Source organism: Theropithecus gelada, chromosome 2 (genome assembly GCF_003255815.1).
Source record: "Theropithecus gelada isolate Dixy chromosome 2, Tgel_1.0, whole genome shotgun sequence".
NCBI lineage: Eukaryota > Metazoa > Chordata > Mammalia > Primates > Cercopithecidae > Theropithecus > Theropithecus gelada.
In genome coordinates, this window is record NC_037669.1 from 82,818,649 (window position 1) to 82,838,988 (window position 20,340).

Here is a 20,340-nt window from a genome sequence, read left to right on the forward strand (position 1 = left end):
CACTCTCCCTTGTAACATTGTGGTCATTCATTTCACTTATCCATAGCCATAGTCATCAAATACATTGTTGCTATTATTATTTTGCACAGCTGTTATTTTCATTTTTGTATCTTTTAATTAGCACATAATAATTGTATGTATTTTTCAGTTTCATAGTAATATTTCAGAACATACAGGTTATAGTGATCAGATCAGGGTAATGAGCATATCCATCATCTGAAACATTTATCACTTCTTTGTGCTATAGGAACATTCAGTATTCTCTCTTCTAGTTATTTGAAAATACATACAAGTGACCCTTGAACAACATGGGTTTCAGCTACACCAGTCCACTTATACATGGATTTTTAAAAAAATATATTGGAAAAATTTTTTAAGATTTGTGACACTTTGGAAAAACACAGATGAGCTGCCTAGCCAGAAACACTCAAAAACTTAAGATTGGGTATGTCATAAATACATAAAATACTTGTAGATACTAATCTATTTTTATCATTTACTACCATAAAATATACACAAATCTATAATAAAAAGTTAAAATTTATCAAAACTCACACACTTACAGTCCATGCATGGCATCATTTGCAGTCAAGAAATATAAACAAATATAAAGATGCAGTATCAAATCATAATTGCATAAAATTAACTGTAGCACACACTGTACTACTGTAATAATTTTGTAGCCCCATCCTGTTGCTGTTGATGTGAGCTTAAGTGTTATGATTATCCACTTAAAATGTCAGGTGATGCTCATCATCTCAAGAGCAGTTCATCTCTTCAGTACATTGGGTATAGCAGTAAAAAGTGATCTCTTCATGGTTCTCATGTATTTTTCATTGTGTTTAGTACAATATCACAAACTTGGAATAACATAGAACAAAGTGCCACTAGTGTATAATTCTTTGTATGCATTATTGGATTTGATTTGCTAATATTTTGTCGAGGATTTTTGTGTCTATTTTCATGAGAGATTTTGGTTTGTAGTTTTCCTGGAAGTTCTCCCAAGAGACAGAGAAGAGTCATTACATTATAAGAAAAAATGGAATTGTTTGATATTTACCATAAGTTGAGGTCTGCAGCCATAGTTACCCACCATTTCGGACAGACATTTCATCTTGTAAACAGATTATGTAAACTTATAGTATCGATAAATACAGTATATACTGTAAATGCATTTGTCTTATGATTTTCTTGATAATATTTTCTTTTTCTGGTGTACTTTATTATAAGAATATAGTATGTAATGCATATAACATGTAAAATATATACTAATTGACTATCAGTAAGATTTTCAGTCAACAATAGGCAATTAGTAGTTAAGTTTTGGGGGAGTCAAAAATCATACATGAATTTTGACCGCATGGGGGGTCAGCATCTTAACTTCCGTGTCGGTGGTTCAAGAGTCAAATGTAATATATTATTGTTAACTATACTCATCCTACAGTGCCACTGAATACTAGAACTTCTTTTGTATCCTTTAACAAATTTCTCCCTATTCCCTGCTTTTCCCTATGTTTCCCAGCCTCTAGTATACTCTGTTCTACTTTTTACTTCTATGAGATCAACTTTTTTTAGCTTCTACCTATGAGAACATGTGGTGTTTAACTTTCTGTTCCTGGCATATTTCACTGAACATAATGTCTTTCAGTTTCATTCATGTTGCCACAAACGAGAAATTTTCATTCTTTTTATGGCTGAATAGTATTCCATTGTGTATGTATATGACATTGTTTGTATCCCTTCACCTGTTGTTGGACACTTAGGTTGATTCCATACCTTGGTTATTGTGAATAGTGCTACCAAAAAAAATCAGGGTGCAGATGTCTCTTCAATATAATGATTTGCTTTCCTTTAGATAAAGGCCTGGTCGTGGGATTGCTGGTTCATATGGTAGTTTGATTTGTAGTTTTCTGAGGAACCTCCGTACTGTTCTCCATACTGGTTGTACTAGTTTACATTTCTAGCAATAGTGCATAAGAGTTCCCTTTTCTCTGCATCCTCACCAGCATTTGTATTTTTTGGCTTTTTGATGATAGCCATTCTAACTGGGGTGAGATGATATCTCATTGTGGTTTTGATTTGCATTTCCCTAATTATTAGTGATTATGAACATTTTTTCATGTGTTTTTGGCCATTTGTGTGTGTGTGTGTGTGTGTGTGTGGTTTTTGTTTTTGTTTTTGGTTTTTTTTTGAGAAATGTCTGTTAAGATCATTTGCCTTTTTTTTTTTTCTTTTGAGACAGAGTCTCACTTTGTCGCCCAGGCTGGAGTGCAGTGGCACTTTCTTGGCTCACTCCAACCTCCACCTGCCTGGCTCAGGTGATCCTCCCACCCCAGCCTCCCAAGTAGCTGGGACACAGGCACATGCTACCATGTTTGGCTAATTTTTGTATTTTTCTTTTTGTAGAAAGAGGGTTTTGCTATGTTGCCCAGTCATGCACTCCTGGGTTAAAGTGATCCACCTGCCTTGGCCTCCCAGAGTGCTGGGATTACAGGCATGAACCACCATGCTAGACTCATTTGCCCATTTAAAAATTAGATTTTTTTTTCTGTTGAGATGTTTGAGTTCCTTGTATATTCTGTATATTAATTCCTTGATGGATGAATAGTTTGCAGATATTTTCTTTTTCTTTTTCTTTTTCTTTTATTTTATATTTTTTCGAGATGGAGTCTCAGTCTGTCACCCAGGCTGGAGTACAGTGGCGCGATCTCAGCTCACTGCAACCTCTACGTCCTGGGTTCAAGTGATTCTCCTACCTCAGCCTCCTCAGTAGCTGGGATTACAGGCACCCACCACCAGGCCTGGCTAATTTTTTGTGTGTGTTTTTAGTAGAGACGGGTTTTCACCATGTTGGTCAGGCTGATTTCAAACCTTGTGATCCACCTGTCTCAGCCTCCCAAAGTGCTGGGATTACAGGTATAAGCCGCCGTGTCTGGCCAGTTTGCAAATATTTTCTCCCATTCTATAGGTTGTCTTTTCACTGTGTTGATTGTGTCTTTTGGTGTGCAGAAGTTTTTAGTTTGATATAATCCCACTTATTTGTATTTTGCTTTTGTTTCCTGTGCTTTTGAGATCTTATTCATAAAATCTTTTCCAGGACTGATATCCTGAAGCATTTCCCCATGTTTTCTTCTAGTAATTTTATAGCTTCAGGTTTTACATTTAGGTCTTTAAGCCATTTTGAGTTGATTTTTGTATAGAATAAGAGGAGATATTCTAGTTTTGTTCTTCTGTGTATGGATATCCAATTTTCCCCAGAACCATTTACTGAAGAGACTGTCCTTCCCCCAATCAGTGTTCTTGGTACCTTTCTCAAAAGTCACTTGGCTGTAGATACATGGATTAATTTCTGGGTTCTCTGTTCTGTTCCACTGGTCTATGTGTCTGATCATATGCCAGTACCATGCTGTTTTCATTAATATAGCTTTGTAGTATATTTTGAAGTCTGGTACTGTGATGCATCTAGCTTTGTTCATTTTGCTTAGTATTGTTTTGGCTATTTGGGGTCTTTTGTGGTTCCGTGCAAATTTTAGGATTTTTTTTTTTTCTATTTCTATGAAGAACATCATTGGTATGTTGAAAGAGAGTGCATTGAATCTTTTGATCACCTTGGGTAGTATGGTCATTTTAACAATATTAATTTTTCTAGCCCATGAAGATGGGATGTCATTCTATTTTTTGGTGTCTTCTTCAATTTCTTTCATCATTGTTTTTTGGTGTTTTTAAAGTTTTCCTTGTAGAGAGCCTTCACCTCCTTGGCTAAATTTATTCCTAGGTATTTTACTTTTTGTAATTTTTGCAGATGGGATTACTTTCTTGATTTCTTTTCCAGCTAGTTCATTGTTCTCATATAAAAACACGACCAATTTTTGTATGTTGGTATTTATATCCTGCAACTTTGCTGAATTTATTAGTTTTAAGAGTTTTTTGGTAGAGTCTAAGTTTTTCTCTATATAAAATGATGTCATCTGCAAAGAAGGACAATTTGACTTCCCCCTTTCTAGTTTGAATGCCCTTCATTTTTTTCCCTTGCATAATTGCTCTGGCTAAGACTTTTAATACTATTAATATGTTGAATAAGAGTGATGAGAGTGGATATCCTTGTCCTGTTCCAGTTCAGTATGATGGTAGCTGTGGGTTTGTCTTATATGGCCTTTATTGTGTTAAGGTACTTGCTTCTGTGCCTAATTTATTGAGAGTTTTTATCATGAGGGATATTGAATTTTATCAAATGCTTTTTCTGGATCTATTGAGATGATCATATTGGTTTTGTCCTTCATTCTGTCGTGATGCATCACATTATTTGTGTAGGTTGAATAATCCTTGCATCCCTAGGATAAATTCACTTGATTATAGTGTATGATATTTTTGATGTGCTGTTGAATTTGGTTTACTATATTTTGTTGAGGATTTTTGCATTTATGTTCAGAGATATTGGTCTGTAGTTTTTTTATGTTGTTTTTATCTGGTTTTGGTGTCAGGGTTATGCTGGTCTTGTAAAATGGGTTTGGAAGAATTCCCTCCCCTTCGATTTTTTGGAATAGTTTGAGAAGAATTTTAAAGAATATTAGTTCTTTAAAAGTTTGGTAGAATTCAGCAGTGAAGACATCTGGTCCTGGACTTTTCTTTCTTGATTTCCTTTTCATTACTGTGATTCAATCTCATTACTCATTATTGATCTGTTCAAGTTTTCTATTTTTTCTTGGTTCAATCTTGATAGGTTGTATGTATCAACAAATTTACTCATTTTCTCTAAGTTTTCAAATTGATTAGTTTATAATTGTTTATAATAGTCTGATGATCTTTTGTATTTCTGCAGTATCAACTGTAATGTCTCCTTTTGTTTATGATTTTACTTTTTTGGGTCTTCTCTCTTTTTTTCTTAGTCTAGTTAATGCTTTGTCAATTTTGTTGGTGTTTTTGAAAATCTAACTTTTTGTTTCATTGATCTTTTCTATTTTTTTAGTCTCAATGTCATTTATTTCTGCTTTTTATGTTTTTCCTTTTTCTAATTTCGAGTTTGGTTTATTCTTTTCTAGTTTCTTGAGGTGCATCATTAGCTTATTGATTTGAAATCTTTCTACTTTTTAATGTAGGCATTTATTGCTATAAACTTGCCTCTTGCTATACTTACTATAAACTTGCTCTAAACATGGCTTTTGTTGTGTCCCATACATTTTGGTATGCTGTGTTTCTATTTTCATTTGCTTCAGGGAATTTTTATTTTTGAGACAGGGTGTCACTCTGTCCCCCAGGCTGGAGTGCAGTGGCATGATCACAGCTCACTGTGGTTTCAACCTCCTGGGCTCAAGCAATCCTCCTACATCAGCCTCCCGAGTAGCTGGGACTGCAGGCATATGCCACCACACTTGGCTAATTTTTTCTGCTTTTTTTTTTTTTTTGTAGAGACAAGGTTTTGCTATGTTGCCCTGATTGGTCTTGAACCCCTGGGCTCAAGCAGTCTGCCTGCCTCATTCTCCGAAAGTGCTAGGATTACAGGGGTGAGATATTTTTTACTTTCCCTCTTAATTTCTTTTTTTAAATCAATTGGTTGCTCAGGAGCGTGTTGTTTAGTTTTCATGTATTTGTATAGTTCTGAGTGTTCCTCTTGTTACTGATGTATACTTTTATTCCATTGTGGTCAGATAAGATACTTGGTATTACTTCAATTAAAACAATCTTTTAAGGTTTCTTTTTTGTGTCCTAATGTATGGCCAATCCTGGAGAATGTTTTATGTGCTGATGAAGAGAATGTGTAGTCTGCAACTACTGTGAATTGTTCTGTAAATGTCTTTTAGGTCTCTTTGGTCTATGGTACAGTTTAAATTTGCAGTTTTTTTGACTTTCTGCCTAGAGTGGGGTGTTAAAGTCTCCAGCTTATTGTGTTGGGGTCTACCTCTACCTTTAGATCTAATAATATTTGCTTTATATATCTAGGTGCTCTGGTGTTGGTTTTTGTTTTTGTTTTTGTTGTTGTTGTTTTTTGAGACAGAGTTTCACTCTTCTTGCCCAGGCTGGAGTGCAATTGCACAATCTTGGTTCACCACAACCTCTGCCTCCCAGGTTCAAGTGGTTCTCCTGCCTCAGCCTCCCAAGTAGCTGGGATTATAGGCATGCATCACCATGCCCAGCTAATTTTCTATTTTTAGTAGAAACAGAGTTTCTCCATGTTGGTCAGGCTGGTCCCGAACTCCCGACCTCAGGTAATCTGCCCACCTTCACCTCCCAAAGTGTAAGGACCAGCCCTACAGGGTCTGTGGGTTTTTCTCCCCGTGTGCAGAGATGAGAGATCATAGAAATAAAGACACAAGATAAAGAGATAAAAGAAAAGACAGTTAGGCCCAGGGGACCACCAAGACATGGAGACCAGTAGTGGCCCCAAATGCTAGGCTGCGCTCTTATTTATTGGATACAAAACAAGGGGACAGGGTAAGGAGTGTGAGCCATCTCCAATGATAGGTAAGATCATGTGTGTCACGTGTTCACTGGACAGGGCCCCTTCCCTGTTTGGCAGCCAAGGCAGAGAGAGAGAGAGAAGAGAGAGAGAGAGAGAGGAGAGACAGCTTATGCCATTATTTCTGCATTTCAGAGACTTTTAATACTTTCACTAATTCTGTTACTGCTACCTAGAAGGCAGAGCCAGGTATACAGGAACATGAAAGTGGACCAGGAGTGTGACCGCTGAAGCACAGCATCACAGGGAGATGTTCAGGCCTCCAGACAACTGCAGGCAGGCGTGACTGATGTCAGGCCCTCCACAAGAGGTGGTGGAGTAGAGTCTTCTCTAAACTCCCCCGGGGAAAGGGAGACTCCCTTTCCCAGTCTGCTAAGTAGCGGGTGCTTTTCCTTGGCACTGATGCTACTGCTAGACCACTGTCTGCTTGGTAACGGGCGTCTTCCCAGACGCTGGCATTACCGCTAGACCAAGGAGCCCTCTGGTGGCCCTGTCTGGGCATAACAGAAGGCTCACACTTGTCTTCTGGTCACTTTTCACCATATCCCTTCAGCTCCTATCTCTGTATGGCCTGGTTTTTCCTAGGTTATGATTGTAGAGCAAGAATTATTATAATATTGGAATAAAGAGTAATTACTACAAACTAATGATTATTGATACTTGTATATAATCATATCTATATCTAGTATAACTTGTTATTTTATATATTTTATTATACTGGAACAGCTCCTGCCCTCAGTCTCTTGCCTCGGTACCTGGGTGGCTTGCTGCCCACACCAAAGTGCTGGGATTACAGTTGTAAGCCACCGTGCCTGGCTGGAAAGTTTTCTCTTTTAAAAAAATGTTATTGGCCGGGCGCGGTGGCTCAAGCCTGTAATCCCAGCAGTTTGGGAGGCCGAGATGGGCAGATCACGAGGTCAGCAGATCGAGACCATCCTGGCTAACATGGTGAAACCCCGTCTCTACTAAAAAATACAAAAAACTAGCCGGGCGAGGTGGCGGGCGCCTGTAGTCCCAGCTACTCGGGAGGCTGAGGCAGGAGAATGGCGTGAACCCGAGAGGCGAAGCTTGCAGTGAGCTGAGATCCGGCCACTGCACTCCAGCCTGGGCAACAGAGCTAGACTCCATCTCAAAAAAAAATAAAATAAAATAAAAATAAAAATAAAAAAAATTTTTAAATGTTATTATTAAAATAGAGGATCTCCCTATGTGACCCAGGCTGGTCTGGAGCTCCTGGGCTCAAGCAGTCCTCCTGCCCACGGCCTCCTAAAGTGCTGGGATTACAGGCGTGAGCTACCGCGCCTGGCCAGGTGCATGTATTTTTACAGTTGTTATATTCTCTTGCTGAATTGATCCCCTTATTATTATATAATATTATTATTTGTCTCTTTGTACTTTTTAACTTAAAGTCTGTTTTTTCTGATGTAAATATAGATACTCCTGCTTCCTTTTGGTTTTCGTTGGTGTGGAATATCTCTTTTCATCCTGTTACTGTCAGTCTCTGTCTTTTCAGGTGAGGTGAGTTTCATGTAGGCCGCATATAGTTGGGTATTCTTTATTCAGTTAGCCAGTTTATATATTTTAATTGGGGGATTTAATTTGTTTACATTCAAGGTTATTATTGATAATAACCTGAGCTTCTGCTCAAGTAATTTAGGATTCTCTGTATTTATCCGTCTCTTCCTAGTTAGGAGGTAGTGAGTTAGCTGCATGACCTCAGTTCTCTGATGCATCTAAGAAAAGTTGCTGATTTTCAGTTTGTTCAGCTTTTTTCTTATTGTGAGGATGTGAGTGATGACTTCCAAATTCCTGACATTATCTTTTACAGATAACTTAAATATTAATGATTTTTTAAAAAATATTTTATGTTTACCCACAAAGTTACCATTTCTGTTGTTCTTTATTCTTTGGTGTTGATCCAGAGTTCCAACTATCTGAAACTTCCCCTAAGATATCTTGTAGTGTAGGTCTACTTGTAATGAATCTTTTCAATATCTATACATCTGGAAAATAAATAAGTAAATATCTCAATTTTTATATTTGTATCTTTAGGTTTTTTTTCTATTCCTGTAACAGATTATGTATTTTTATTTTTAGGAGTTGTGTTTGGTCTATTTAATATTGCCTATTTCTTCTATTATGTTCATGCTTTGCTTTAACTCCTTTGGCATGTTTGTAATAACTATTTTAACATTCTCATTGGCTAGTTGAATTATCTCTTTCACTTCTACATCTACATCTAAGACCAATTTTTTTCCTGGTTATGGATGTTGTGAATTTTATATTGGTAAATGCTGGAAATTTTGTATTCCTTTAAAGAGCTTTAGACTTCACTTTTCAGGTAGTTAAATTACTACTGGGTTAGTTTGATCTTTTCAAGACTTATGCTAGGTGCAGTGGCCCACACCTCTAATCTCAGCTACTCAGCAGGCTAAGCCAGGAGGATTGCTAAAGCTCAGAAGTTTGAGGCTGCAGTGAACTATGATTGTACCACTGCACTTCCAGGCTGGATGACAGAGCAAGACCCCATCTCTTAAAAAAATAAAAAAATAAAAATAAATAAAAATAAATAAAAAAAAAAGAAGACAACTTGTATTTAAACTTTCTTATAGTAGTTTTAGAGTAACCTTTACTCTAAGGCTATGTTAGCTTCACTACTAAGGAGACTTGAATTCCTCTGGTGTTGAACAAGGACTCAACTCTGGTTGGCAAGAACTTATATTTCCTAGTCTTGTGTGATCTCTGGGAGCTATTTAGTTTACAGCCCGTTAGGTGTTCTTTTGCTGGCTTCCTAGAATTTTACCTTACTGATGCATGCCTTAGTACAGTCATGTGCCACATAACAATATTTCAGTCAGCAACAAAGTGCATATGCAATGGTGGTTCCATAAGATTATAATAATGCCATATTTTTACTGTTCTTTTCTATGTTTAGATACACAAATACATGCCATTATGTTACAGCTGTGTACTGCATTCAGTACAGTAACATGCTGTATAGATTTATAGCCTAGGAACAACCGGCTATACCATATACACCATCTAGATTTGTGTAAGTACACGTTATAGTGTTCACACAATGATGAAATCACCTAACAACGCACTTCTTACAATGTGTGACTAAGAATTCTATGAGCAATGCCTGGCTGTATTTATCAGTAGAACCAAGAGAGCACCTCTGTAGATGTTTAAGACGTTCATTCACCTTTTCCATTCATCTTCCTCCTCTGCTCACAAACTCCAGTCACCTAAGCTTTCCCTAATGCTGATGTCCTGAACTCAGCGATACTGTTGAGGAGAACTTAATGCTGGTTTCCTCAACAATACTGCAAAGCTCTGATTCTGATCACACCTCCCTGCTCTGTAGTCTAGAAAGTGCCTCTAGGCACACCGCTGAGGAACAGGGGTCACCTTATTCATCTCTCTTCTCTCAGAGGCCACAGTCCTGCACTGGCTATTGTACAATTTCAAAAAACAGTTGTTTCATTAAATTTGTCCAGTTTTCTAGTTGTTTACAGCAGGTGGGTAAGTACAGTCTAAGTTATTCTATCCAGATTATAAAAGCAGAAATTGATATTCAATTTTAAAACCAAAAATTGTATAACAGTCCTTATTTTGGGAATACAGGGCAAGGAAAGAGATTGAATACCAGGAACTGATGTTTCTTTTAACTGGAGGGGTAAGTCTTAAAAGTGCTGAGAAAAATCCTGATCCAACTTGGCTACAGGACAAAAGCTGGGAGGAAATTTGTCGTGCAAGTGAATTTCCTGCCTTCAGAGGGCTCAGGTAACTGTTTAAATTTGATGATTTATCACTGAATGGCAATAGGTAAACTTGTTCTTCAATCTAGTGATTTTTAAATGGTCCTATAGCTGTCTGGTTTCTACTCCTTGTTCAACAATCTCTTTTAAGTTTTTCCCAATAAGAAGAATAATTCTTAAGCTTTTTTCTATTAGGCAACATTTTTGTGAACATATATATGAATGGCAGAAAATCTATGACAGTAAAGAGCCACATAATGCTAAATTTCCAGCACCAATGGATAAGAACCTAAAGGAACTACAGAAAATAATAATTCTTCGGTGTTTAAGACCCGATAAGGTAAAAGACCAATGTGTTCTATTTGGAACCCAGATAATTTGCCATTTATGAAGTACTAGGCTTAAAATTACTGTTATTTGATTCTTTAACTCTCAGATTGATTATCCAGCTTACAGTTTGTTGAGCTCCTTGGATTTGGATCTGTGGGCTTACTGTTTTCCTCAGTTTGGGAATGTTTTTGGTTATTATTTCTTCAAATATTATTTCACCCCACCCAGGATTTCAACTGCATATACATTAGATTGCTTAATATGATGCCATGTAATGTAATATAATGTAACTGATACTTTGTTAATTATTTTTCAAGCCTTGGTATCTCCTTGCCTCAGTTTGGGTAGTTTCTGTTGCTGTATTTACATTTGTTGATTTCTTCTTTTGTATTGTCTAATCTGCTACAAATCCCATTCGATTAATTTTTAAATTTTAGTAATTGTATATTTCATCTCTAAAAAATTTGTTTGGTTCTTTTTCTGTATCCTATTTCTCTTTTTAATCTGCTAATATTTTCTTTTAAATAGTTGAACACAGTTATAAGAACTGTTTTTAAATTACTGACTAATAATTCCATAATTTCTGGATCTATTTCTATTGACTGATTTTACTTTTAGTTATACATGTTTTCCTGCTTCTTGGCATGTCTAATAATGTTTGATTGGATATTGGGCATTGTTAATATCACATTGTTGATGAGTTAATTTCATTTTCCTATAAAGATTGTTGAATTCTGTCCTGCTAGATCAGGGGTCAACAAACACCTGTGGGACAAATCCAGCCCCATGACCTCTTTGGCCTGGCCCATGAACTGGGAATGTTTTTTATATTTTTAAAGAGTAGTTTTGGCTGGGCACAGTGGCTCATGCCTGTAATCCCAGCACTTTGGGAGGCCGAGGAGGACAGATCAGTTGAGGTCACGAGTTCAAGACCAGTCTGGCCAAGATGGTGAAACCCTGTCACTACCAAAAATACAAAAATTAGCCAGGCATAGTGGTGCATGCCTGTAGTCCCAGCTACTCAGGAGGCTGAGGAAGGAGAATCACTTGAACTGGGAAGGCGGAGGTTGCAGTGAGCAGAGATCACACCACTGCACTATAGCCTGGGCGACAGAGCAAGACTCCGTCTCAAAAAAAAAAAAAAAAATTGTTGCCTTAAAAAGAACATGCGTCCAGGCACGGTGGCTCATGCCTGTAATCCCAGTACTTTGGGAGGCTGAGGCAGGTAGATCACAAGATCAGCAGTTTGAGCTGGGGAGGCTGAGGCAAGAGAATCTCTTGAACCTGGGAGGTAGAGGTTGCAGTGATACGAGATCAAACCATTGCATTCCAGCCTGGGTGACAGAGAGAGACTCTGTCTCATAAAAAATAATTTAAAAAATCATGCAACAGAACCTGTATATGTCCCACAAAACCTAAAATATTTCCTATCTGGCCTTCTATAGAAAGTTTGTTAACCTCTGTGGTTATGTAGTTAAATTACTGAACTTTGAATTGTTCCTTTCAAATATTGTTTAAGATTTGTTAGGACTGGTCTAGAATAGCCTTTATTCAATGCATTAATTTAGCTCTACTAAAGTGCCACCTGTCTGGAGCCTTTACTGAATGCTCCAGGCGATCACTAAGGACTCTCTATGGCTTTTGGGAACCTGAATGAGTCACAACCTTCATGAAGAGTGGTAGCTCCCCAGATCTCCTGGTTACAGCTCCTCAGACGCTCTTTGCTTGGTCTCATGCGTACACACCATAGTGTTCAGCAAGGATTCAGAGGTACTGTGAGTAGATTTCTGAACTCTTCCTGGACAGTTCTATCCTAATTAGAACTCTGCAATTTCAGCAGCCTTGGCCCCTCTGTAGTCTTTTTCTTGTTTTCCCAACTCAGCATCACTGCATTGCTCTGCCTTAGTCACTCTCCCTGTTCCACAGTCTAGCATACCTCCAAGAAGAAAGCTGAGAGGATAGCGTTCACTTTGTTTTATTTTTCTCAGTGATCATAGTCGTACACCACCTATTGCCCCCTATGCAAAAATGGTTGTTTCATTAATTGTGCCTGTTTTTTAAGTTGTGGTGGTAGGGTAAATCCAATCCCTATAACCACATCATAGCTAAAAGTAGAAGATGGCAGAAAATTTTGTACATGTCACAATTTTATTAGTTCAAACATGCACAGAAATCTTTCTAAAGGTAAGATAAGTAGGTTGATACCAATTTTCACAAATTTAAGAAAGGTGATCATAGTATTACAAAAGGATAATTTTGTAATAGAAAACAAAAAACCATGTTCATACATCTAGTTTAAACTTTGAGTAATGTTAAAAAAATTATTCATGACAAATGTTAAAGCAGTAAGGAAGACTTTGTTCAAGATTATCACAGTAGGAAAGAGAGCTCAGGCTTAGTTCCAAATACAGCAGAGACAGTTGGGGATTTATAGTCAAGGAGCAGGGTGGGGGGAAATTACTAAGAAGAGACATCAAGGATAGGGGGAATTCTTGCTACACTGACCTAACAGAATTCATGCTGAAAGCAGGCCAGGGTGATGAGACACCACCTGGGTGATGGCAGGGTATGAGGAATTTGATCAGATACGGAGGATGATCAGATGGAGAGGGTGGGGGACTCTCACTAAACTGGCTAGCAGGATTCTTGCTACAACTGGGCTCTTGAAGACAGTCCTCATAGAAAAAAGGGCTCAGAGAAGCCTGTCTAACGAAGGTTTGTTTGAGGAAAGAATCTTTACCAGTAAGTCACTTCACCTACACTATGAAAAATATGAAGGTGTTGAAAGTGATTGCAATAGTCCCTTCGTTTCTTCCTTCTTTAAAAAAAAAAAAAAAAAAAAAAAAAAATTTACAGTTTTAGTAGTCTCACAAGGAACATTATCTAATGCTCTGTCTCTGAGTAGATTTAAACAGAGGCCTACATGTTTTACCCCTTACCCTGACTCCCAAAGACCTTTGTACATTGTTAATACTCACCTCATTCTTCCCAGATAGTTAGTTGTGTGTGCATATGTGTCTGTGTATGTTTGTTCTGCTCTCACTAGAGAGTCCCTTTAAGTCCCTGGAGCCCCTAAACAATGCTTTATTCATTATCACCAGTAGCCTCCCTTGTTCATGGTGAAGACTTAATAGCTTTGTATCTGGGAACACCTGCCTATTTTCACTTTACAGAATGGCTCCCTGATGGGCAGTAGAGATATTGTTTCAATACCACGTGTAGGGTTTTTGCTTCGTCTGCCATGTCTGGAAGCCTGTGCTTATATACCATAGCACTTAACCCATTAGAATGTACAATAATTGTCTGATTATGTTTTAGGACCTCCCACTAGACTATGAGCTTCTTGAGGTCAAGACTCATATATTATTTTGCTCTATATCACCAGGATTTAGAGCAATGTCTGGCAGATGGTAGAAGCTCAACAAATGTCTGTGAATTAAGTTGAATTGAATTAAGTTAAACTAAATGTAATTAATGCCTATATTATTCAGGTCTTCTACTTCTTTCCCTCTGTTCTCCAGAAATAAAACAAAAGGGGAGGGGAATTGATTGATCGATTGATTGGATTTTCTGAAAGGAATTGGCTGGTGTGATTGTGGAAGCTGGTGAATTTGCACAGTAAGCTGGCAGGCTGGAAACTCAAGGAGGAGTTGATGTTGTAACTCGAGTCCAAAGGCAGTTTGCTGGCAAAAGGTCCTCTTTCTCAGGAGAAATCAGGCTTTTTTCTTTCTTAAGGCTTTCAACTGATTGTATGAGGCCCACCACATTATGGAGGGCAATCTGCTTTACTCCAAATCTACTAATTTGAATATTAATCTCATCCAAAAATACCTTCACAGCAACATGTAGACTGCTATTTGACCAAATACCAGGATATCATGGTCTCACAGGCCATCTTTGACTCATTTATATAACAATTCAATAGGTTAAAAATGGTATCTAAGTATAGTTATAATTTGTATTTTTCTTAGTATTATTATAAGTATTAGAGTATAAATGAAGCTGCTGTAACAAAGGGACCTAAAGTATAGTGGCTTAAATCAAATAGAAGTTAATTTCTCTGTCTCCTAACAGCTCAGAGGCAAATGATTAAGGGCTGACAGGGAAGCTTGGCTCCTGAGATCACCCAGAAACTCAGGTTCTTTCATGCTTACAGTGTGGTCCTCATCAGCAAAATGGAAGCTGGCTTGTGAACACTGTTGAAAAGAGAAGAAAATGTTGAAGGCAAATAGCTTCCTTAAAATATAATCTGGAAGATCCATACATAATTTCTACTTCTATCTCTCTGGCCAAAACTTAGTCACATGGCCACATTACCTGCAAGAAATGCCAGGAAAACTTGGGGTTCTAATACCAAACAGAGACAAATAAGTGGGACAATATGCAATCTCTGCTATAATGAGTGACATTGAGCATCCCTCATATGTTTAGGATCAATTTATACTTCATTTTCTCTAAGCAGTTCATCTCCTTTGCCCATTTTTCTTTTGGATAATTAGTCTTCTCCTATAAATGTATATAGTTTTTATTTATTAGAGAAATTAGTGCTTTGTCTGTGATGCTACATGCTTTTTTTGACCATTAGACTCAAATTGTATTCTTTGTTATATTTCAGTAATAATCAAATCTGTTATGTGAAATAAAAGTTGCTCTAAAGATCATATCTTTTCTCTTCAACAGATAACCCCAGCTATAACAAACTATGTAACTGACAAACTAGGGAAAAAGTTTGTAGAGCCTCCACCATTTGATTTGACAAAGAGTTACTTGGATTCAAATTGCACCATTCCCTTAATTTTTGTTCTATCTCCAGGAGCAGATCCTATGGCCAGTAAGTGCATACACTGTAAACTTTTAAGAAATTATAAATCTTGTTCAATACTCATTTCTTATATGATTATAAATCAGTTAGTAAATCCGATATTTACAGAGAAATGTAACTAGAATTTTTCATGATAAAACAGCTATACATAAGGCACTTTTTTATAATTTTAGAGTAAGTAGTGTGACTATTTTTTTGTGCCTCTCATAGGCCTGCTGAAATTTGCGAATGATAAATCTATGTCTGGAAATAAGTTTCAAGCTATTTCACTGGGACAGGGACAAGGACCAGTTGCAGCAAAAATGATTAAAGCAGCAATAGAAGAAGGAACTTGGGTGTGCCTACAGAATTGCCACCTTGCAGTCTCCTGGATGCCTATGTTGGAAAAAATATGTGAAGATTTTACCTCTGAAACCTGTAACTCATCCTTTAGGCTTTGGCTGACAAGCTATCCATCTCCAAAAGTATGTTTATTTCCTTGTACAGTTCAGTACGTTTACTTAGCTATCTGTATATCTTGTTTGTTTTGTTTGTTTTGAGACGGAGTCTTACTGTGTCTCCCAGGCTGGAGTGCAGTGGCGCAATCTCGGCTCACCGCAACCTTCGCCTCCCAGGTTCAAGCGATTCTCCTGCCTTAGCCTCCCTAGTAGCTGGGATTATGCCACCATGTAGTAGCTCATGCCACTAGTAATGCATGCCACCATGCTTGGCTAATTTTTGTATTTTTAAGTAGAAACGGGGTTTTACCATGTCGGCCAGCCTGGTCTAGAACTCCTGACCATAGGTGATCCACCCGCCTCAGCCTCCCAAAGTGCTGGAATTTCAGGCGTGCACCACCACGCCTGGCCAGCTGTCTGCGTATCTTAATCAAGCCTTAGATGCTTAACCTTAAGAGGTTTTTAAATATTTCTGGAGTCCTCCATTATGCCTGTTTTTTAAGCCACTTGTATATGCACTTTTAGAGCCTCCACTTGCTATCTTGTATGATGCTCTCCATTAATTTTGTCTTAGTTCCCAGTAACAATTCTACAGAATGGAGTAAAAATGACTAATGAACCTCCCACGGGTCTTCGGCTGAATCTCCTTCAATCGTATCTCACTGATCCAGTTTCTGATCCTGAGTTTTTCAAGGGATGCCGTGGGAAGGAACTGGTAATATTCATCTTTTGGAACTTTTAAAATGTGTTTTATAGTGATCAAATATGGAAGTGTAACATTTTATTTAATAATGCTTTTATAAAATTTTTATTTAATGTTTTTAAAACTTTAAGCATTTCCTAACAAGACAAAAATTGTACTTATCTTGTCCACCATTTTATTCAATATAGTTCGTGTTCCACTTCCCACATAGTAGACATCGAAATAAATACTTGTTGAATGAATGAATCTTAGTTTGTAAGCCAAAGCCCAATAATGTTTTTGATTAGGACCCGAGAGTAGAAATCTATTTTCCCATTGTTTATTCTTTTTAAACAAGTGTGTGTGCTGGGCCCTCTCCTAGGTAGTGTAGATATAAAGCAATGAGAACAAAATAGACACACAAAGAAATCTGCCTTGATGGAACTTAAATTCTAGTAATAATGTTAAGCATATTAATAGTGCTTTTCCACATATCCACCTAAAACAGTTTGTTTACAGTACTGGGGACTTGAAGGATCCCAGTACAAAGTACTCATTTCCCTGCCTAAATTCTTACCAACTGAGAAACAGGGAAAAGTATAAACGTAACCAAAGCATAAGCTTAATTATTGATATAGGCTAGATTGGAAGATATAGCTTATATCTGTGAACAAATGGGTTTCATATTACAGAACCCTAAAATTAAGCAAATTTATCCACCCAGAAGAGTAAAGGAAAACCCAGGTCCCTGTAAGAAGCTCACTTCTAAGAAAGAAAAGACAGAAGCTGGGCCGAGCATATCTGGTTAATTTTCCCCAAATTTACCAGTCAGGTAGGTCACTCCCTTCTCCTGCAGCAAGTAAGTACAAGAATGGAGAAAAGTCCAGCGTGTTACGTTACTAACTGGGCACATGAAAGGAAACATTACTGAGGGAAAATCATCCCCTGCCCTCACCCCAACATGTACTGTTTATCATATTTGCATGTTTGAGCTAGAAAAAATGATATTGAAGGTAAAATAATAAATTCTTTGAAAGTCAGGTATTTTCCCTCTGCTTAATGATACTTTCTGTGTACCCTAGTTCTGCACCATACTTTTGTTTGCAAATCTTAGAACAAGAGAGGATATTTTGTGGTTTTATTGAGAAAGGAGCTTAGTAGAATGGAGAAGATAGTATGGTGTCTGACCCCCATCCAGAGTTTGAGCTCCTGCAATTAAAAGAGAGAGGGCAAGAGAGAAGAGAAACTTTGAAAGATTCTAAGCTCAAGCAGAGTTAGTCTGGGACTCAGATTATTCAAATAAAAATGGTGCTAAATTAGAGAAGAAGCATTCTCACTCCTCGTGTATTACAACATTGAGCAAGCAACTAAGTATTGGGATTTGTTGGGATACCTGAAGTCAGTATCCTTGCCATGTATCATTATTTTTGTGATGAACAGGGGTAATAGATAAGGCTTCACCAAGCAACTTCTCTGGTAGTACAAACAAATGAAAGCTGGGGTAAGAGAAGTAAAAGAATGTAAATGCCCTGTGACATGGGTTCTCAATATGCATCCAATTCTCCTAGAGGGCTTGTTCAAACACATCTTGCTGGGTCCCATCCCCAGAGTCTCTAATTCAGTGGATCTGGGGTGGGGCTTAAGAATTTATAGTTCTAACAAATTCCCTGGTGATGTTGATGTGACTGGTCCTGGAATCACACTTTGAAAACCATTGCCTTCCAGTTTCTGCAGGTGACTGGTTTGTAGACATATGTGAAATTCCACTGAGGCTTCCAGAAATAGCTGGAATGCCTTTCGATAAGGCTAATTTCTGACAATTAGGCCAGCAACAATTTGAACTATCATCATTTGGCCATTAAAAGTAAATATGATCTTTTAAATCACAGGTTGTTGATATCTTGGCATTTGAATTACCTAGCAATGATAAGACATTCATTGTCAGTCTATAGGTCTGTCACCTGTACTCACTTTATTCTCCTTAAGGGTAGGGATACATTTCTGTATCTTCACTTATTTATTCAGCAAATATTTATTGAGTACCTACTAGGTGCAAGGCATTCTTATAGGAACTGGTAATATGGCAATGAACATATAAATATATAAAAACATATAAAAATTCCTGTCTTTATGGAGCTGACATTTTAGTCAAAGGAAACCTATGGAAGGCAAGCTCAACTGTAATTCCCCACAAACCTGGAGGACTTGTTAAAGCTACAGATGTCAGTGCCACACTTCTGGAATTCTGATTCACTAACTTTGAAGTAAGGCTCAAGAACAAGCATAAATATAGCATATCATATATACACCATGGCCAAGCGGGATTTATCCCCTGGGATGCTAAAATGATTCAACTTATAAAAATCAATTAATGTAATACACATTAACAGAAGAAGGATAAAAATCACATGATCATCTCACTAGATGCAGAAAAAGCATCCAACAAAATTCAATGCTTGTTTATAATATAAACTCTCAGCTGGGCATGGTGGCTTATCCCTGTAATCCCAGCACTTTGGGAGACTGAGGTAGGAGGATCACTTGAGATCGGGAGTTTGAGACCAGCCAAGCCAACATAGTGAAACCCTGTCTCTACTAAAAATACAAAAAAAAAAAAAAAAAAAAATTAGCCGGGTGTGGTGGTGTGTGGCTATAATCCCAGTTACTCGGGAGGAGGCAGGAGAATTGCTTGAGCCCATGAGGTGGAGGGTGCAGTGAGCTGAGATCGTGCCACTGCACTCCAGCCTGAGCAACAGAGCAAGACTCCATCTCAGGAAGAAACAAAACAAAACAAAAACAACTCTTAACAAACGAGGAATAGAAGAAGATTACCTCAACATAATAAAAGACAATATGAAAATACCACAACTTATACTCAACCATGGAAAAACTGAAAGTTTTTCCTGTAAGATCAGAAACAAGGCATGGAAGCCCACTCTTCCTACTTCTGTCTAGACTGGAAGTCCTAGACAGAACAATTAGGCAAGAAAAAGAAACAGGAGGTATCCAAATCAAAGCAGAAAAAGTAAAATTGTCCTTGTTTGCAGATGATGTGATCTTATACATATAGAAAACCACAAAACTACACACAAGAAAAACCTGTTAGAGCTAATCAATGAATTCAGTAAAGTTGTAGGGTACAAAATCAACATATAAAAATTAGTTGCATTTCTGTACACCAACAACAAACTATATGAAATGGAAATTAGGAAAACAATCCCATTTATAATAGTACCAAGAACAATAAAATACTTAGGAATAAATTCAACTGAGGAGGTGAAAGATGTATACACTGAAAACTATAAAACATTGATGCAGTAAGTTAAAGTAAGACACAAACATGGAAAAATATCCCATGTTCATGGATTGGAAGACTTAATATTATTAAAATGCGCAAACTAACCAAAGTGATCTACAGATTTAATTTAGCAATCCCTATCAAAATCCCAATGACTTGGTTTTTTTTACAGAAATAGAAAAAAAACTCTAAAATTCATATAGAACCACAAAAGATCTTAAATAGACAAATCAATGTTGAGAAAAAACAAAGCTAGAGGCATCATACTTCCTGATTTCAAAATATAATACAAAGCTACAGTGATTAAAACAATATGGTACAGGTTAAGTATTCCTTATCTGAATGCTTGGGATTTTTTTTTAAATTTTGGAATATTTGCATTGCACTTACCAGTTAACATTCCAAATACAAAAATACAAAACCTGAAATGCTCTAATGAGCATTTCCTTTGAGCATCATGTTGGTACTCAAAAACTTTTGGATTTTGGAGCATTTTGGATTTTTGGTTTTTGGGTTTAGGATGCTCAACCTGTATACTAGCATAAAGTCAGACATA

At 37.3% G+C, this 20,340-nt stretch overlaps 1 protein-coding gene across 1 annotated transcript in view; it reads left to right on the top strand.

Annotated features, from left to right (window-relative positions):
• The window catches only part of DNAH12 (dynein axonemal heavy chain 12), a 234,294-nt gene that overhangs the window by 190,662 nt on the left and 23,292 nt on the right, over positions 1-20,340 (top strand). The window contains exons 62-66 of the mRNA XM_025377349.1: positions 10,082-10,240; positions 10,411-10,555; positions 15,226-15,376; positions 15,578-15,831; positions 16,379-16,519. Of these exons, the coding sequence (XP_025233134.1) occupies positions 10,082-10,240; positions 10,411-10,555; positions 15,226-15,376; positions 15,578-15,831; positions 16,379-16,519 (850 nt within the window). The remainder of the gene's footprint in view (positions 1-10,081; positions 10,241-10,410; positions 10,556-15,225; positions 15,377-15,577; positions 15,832-16,378; positions 16,520-20,340) is intronic.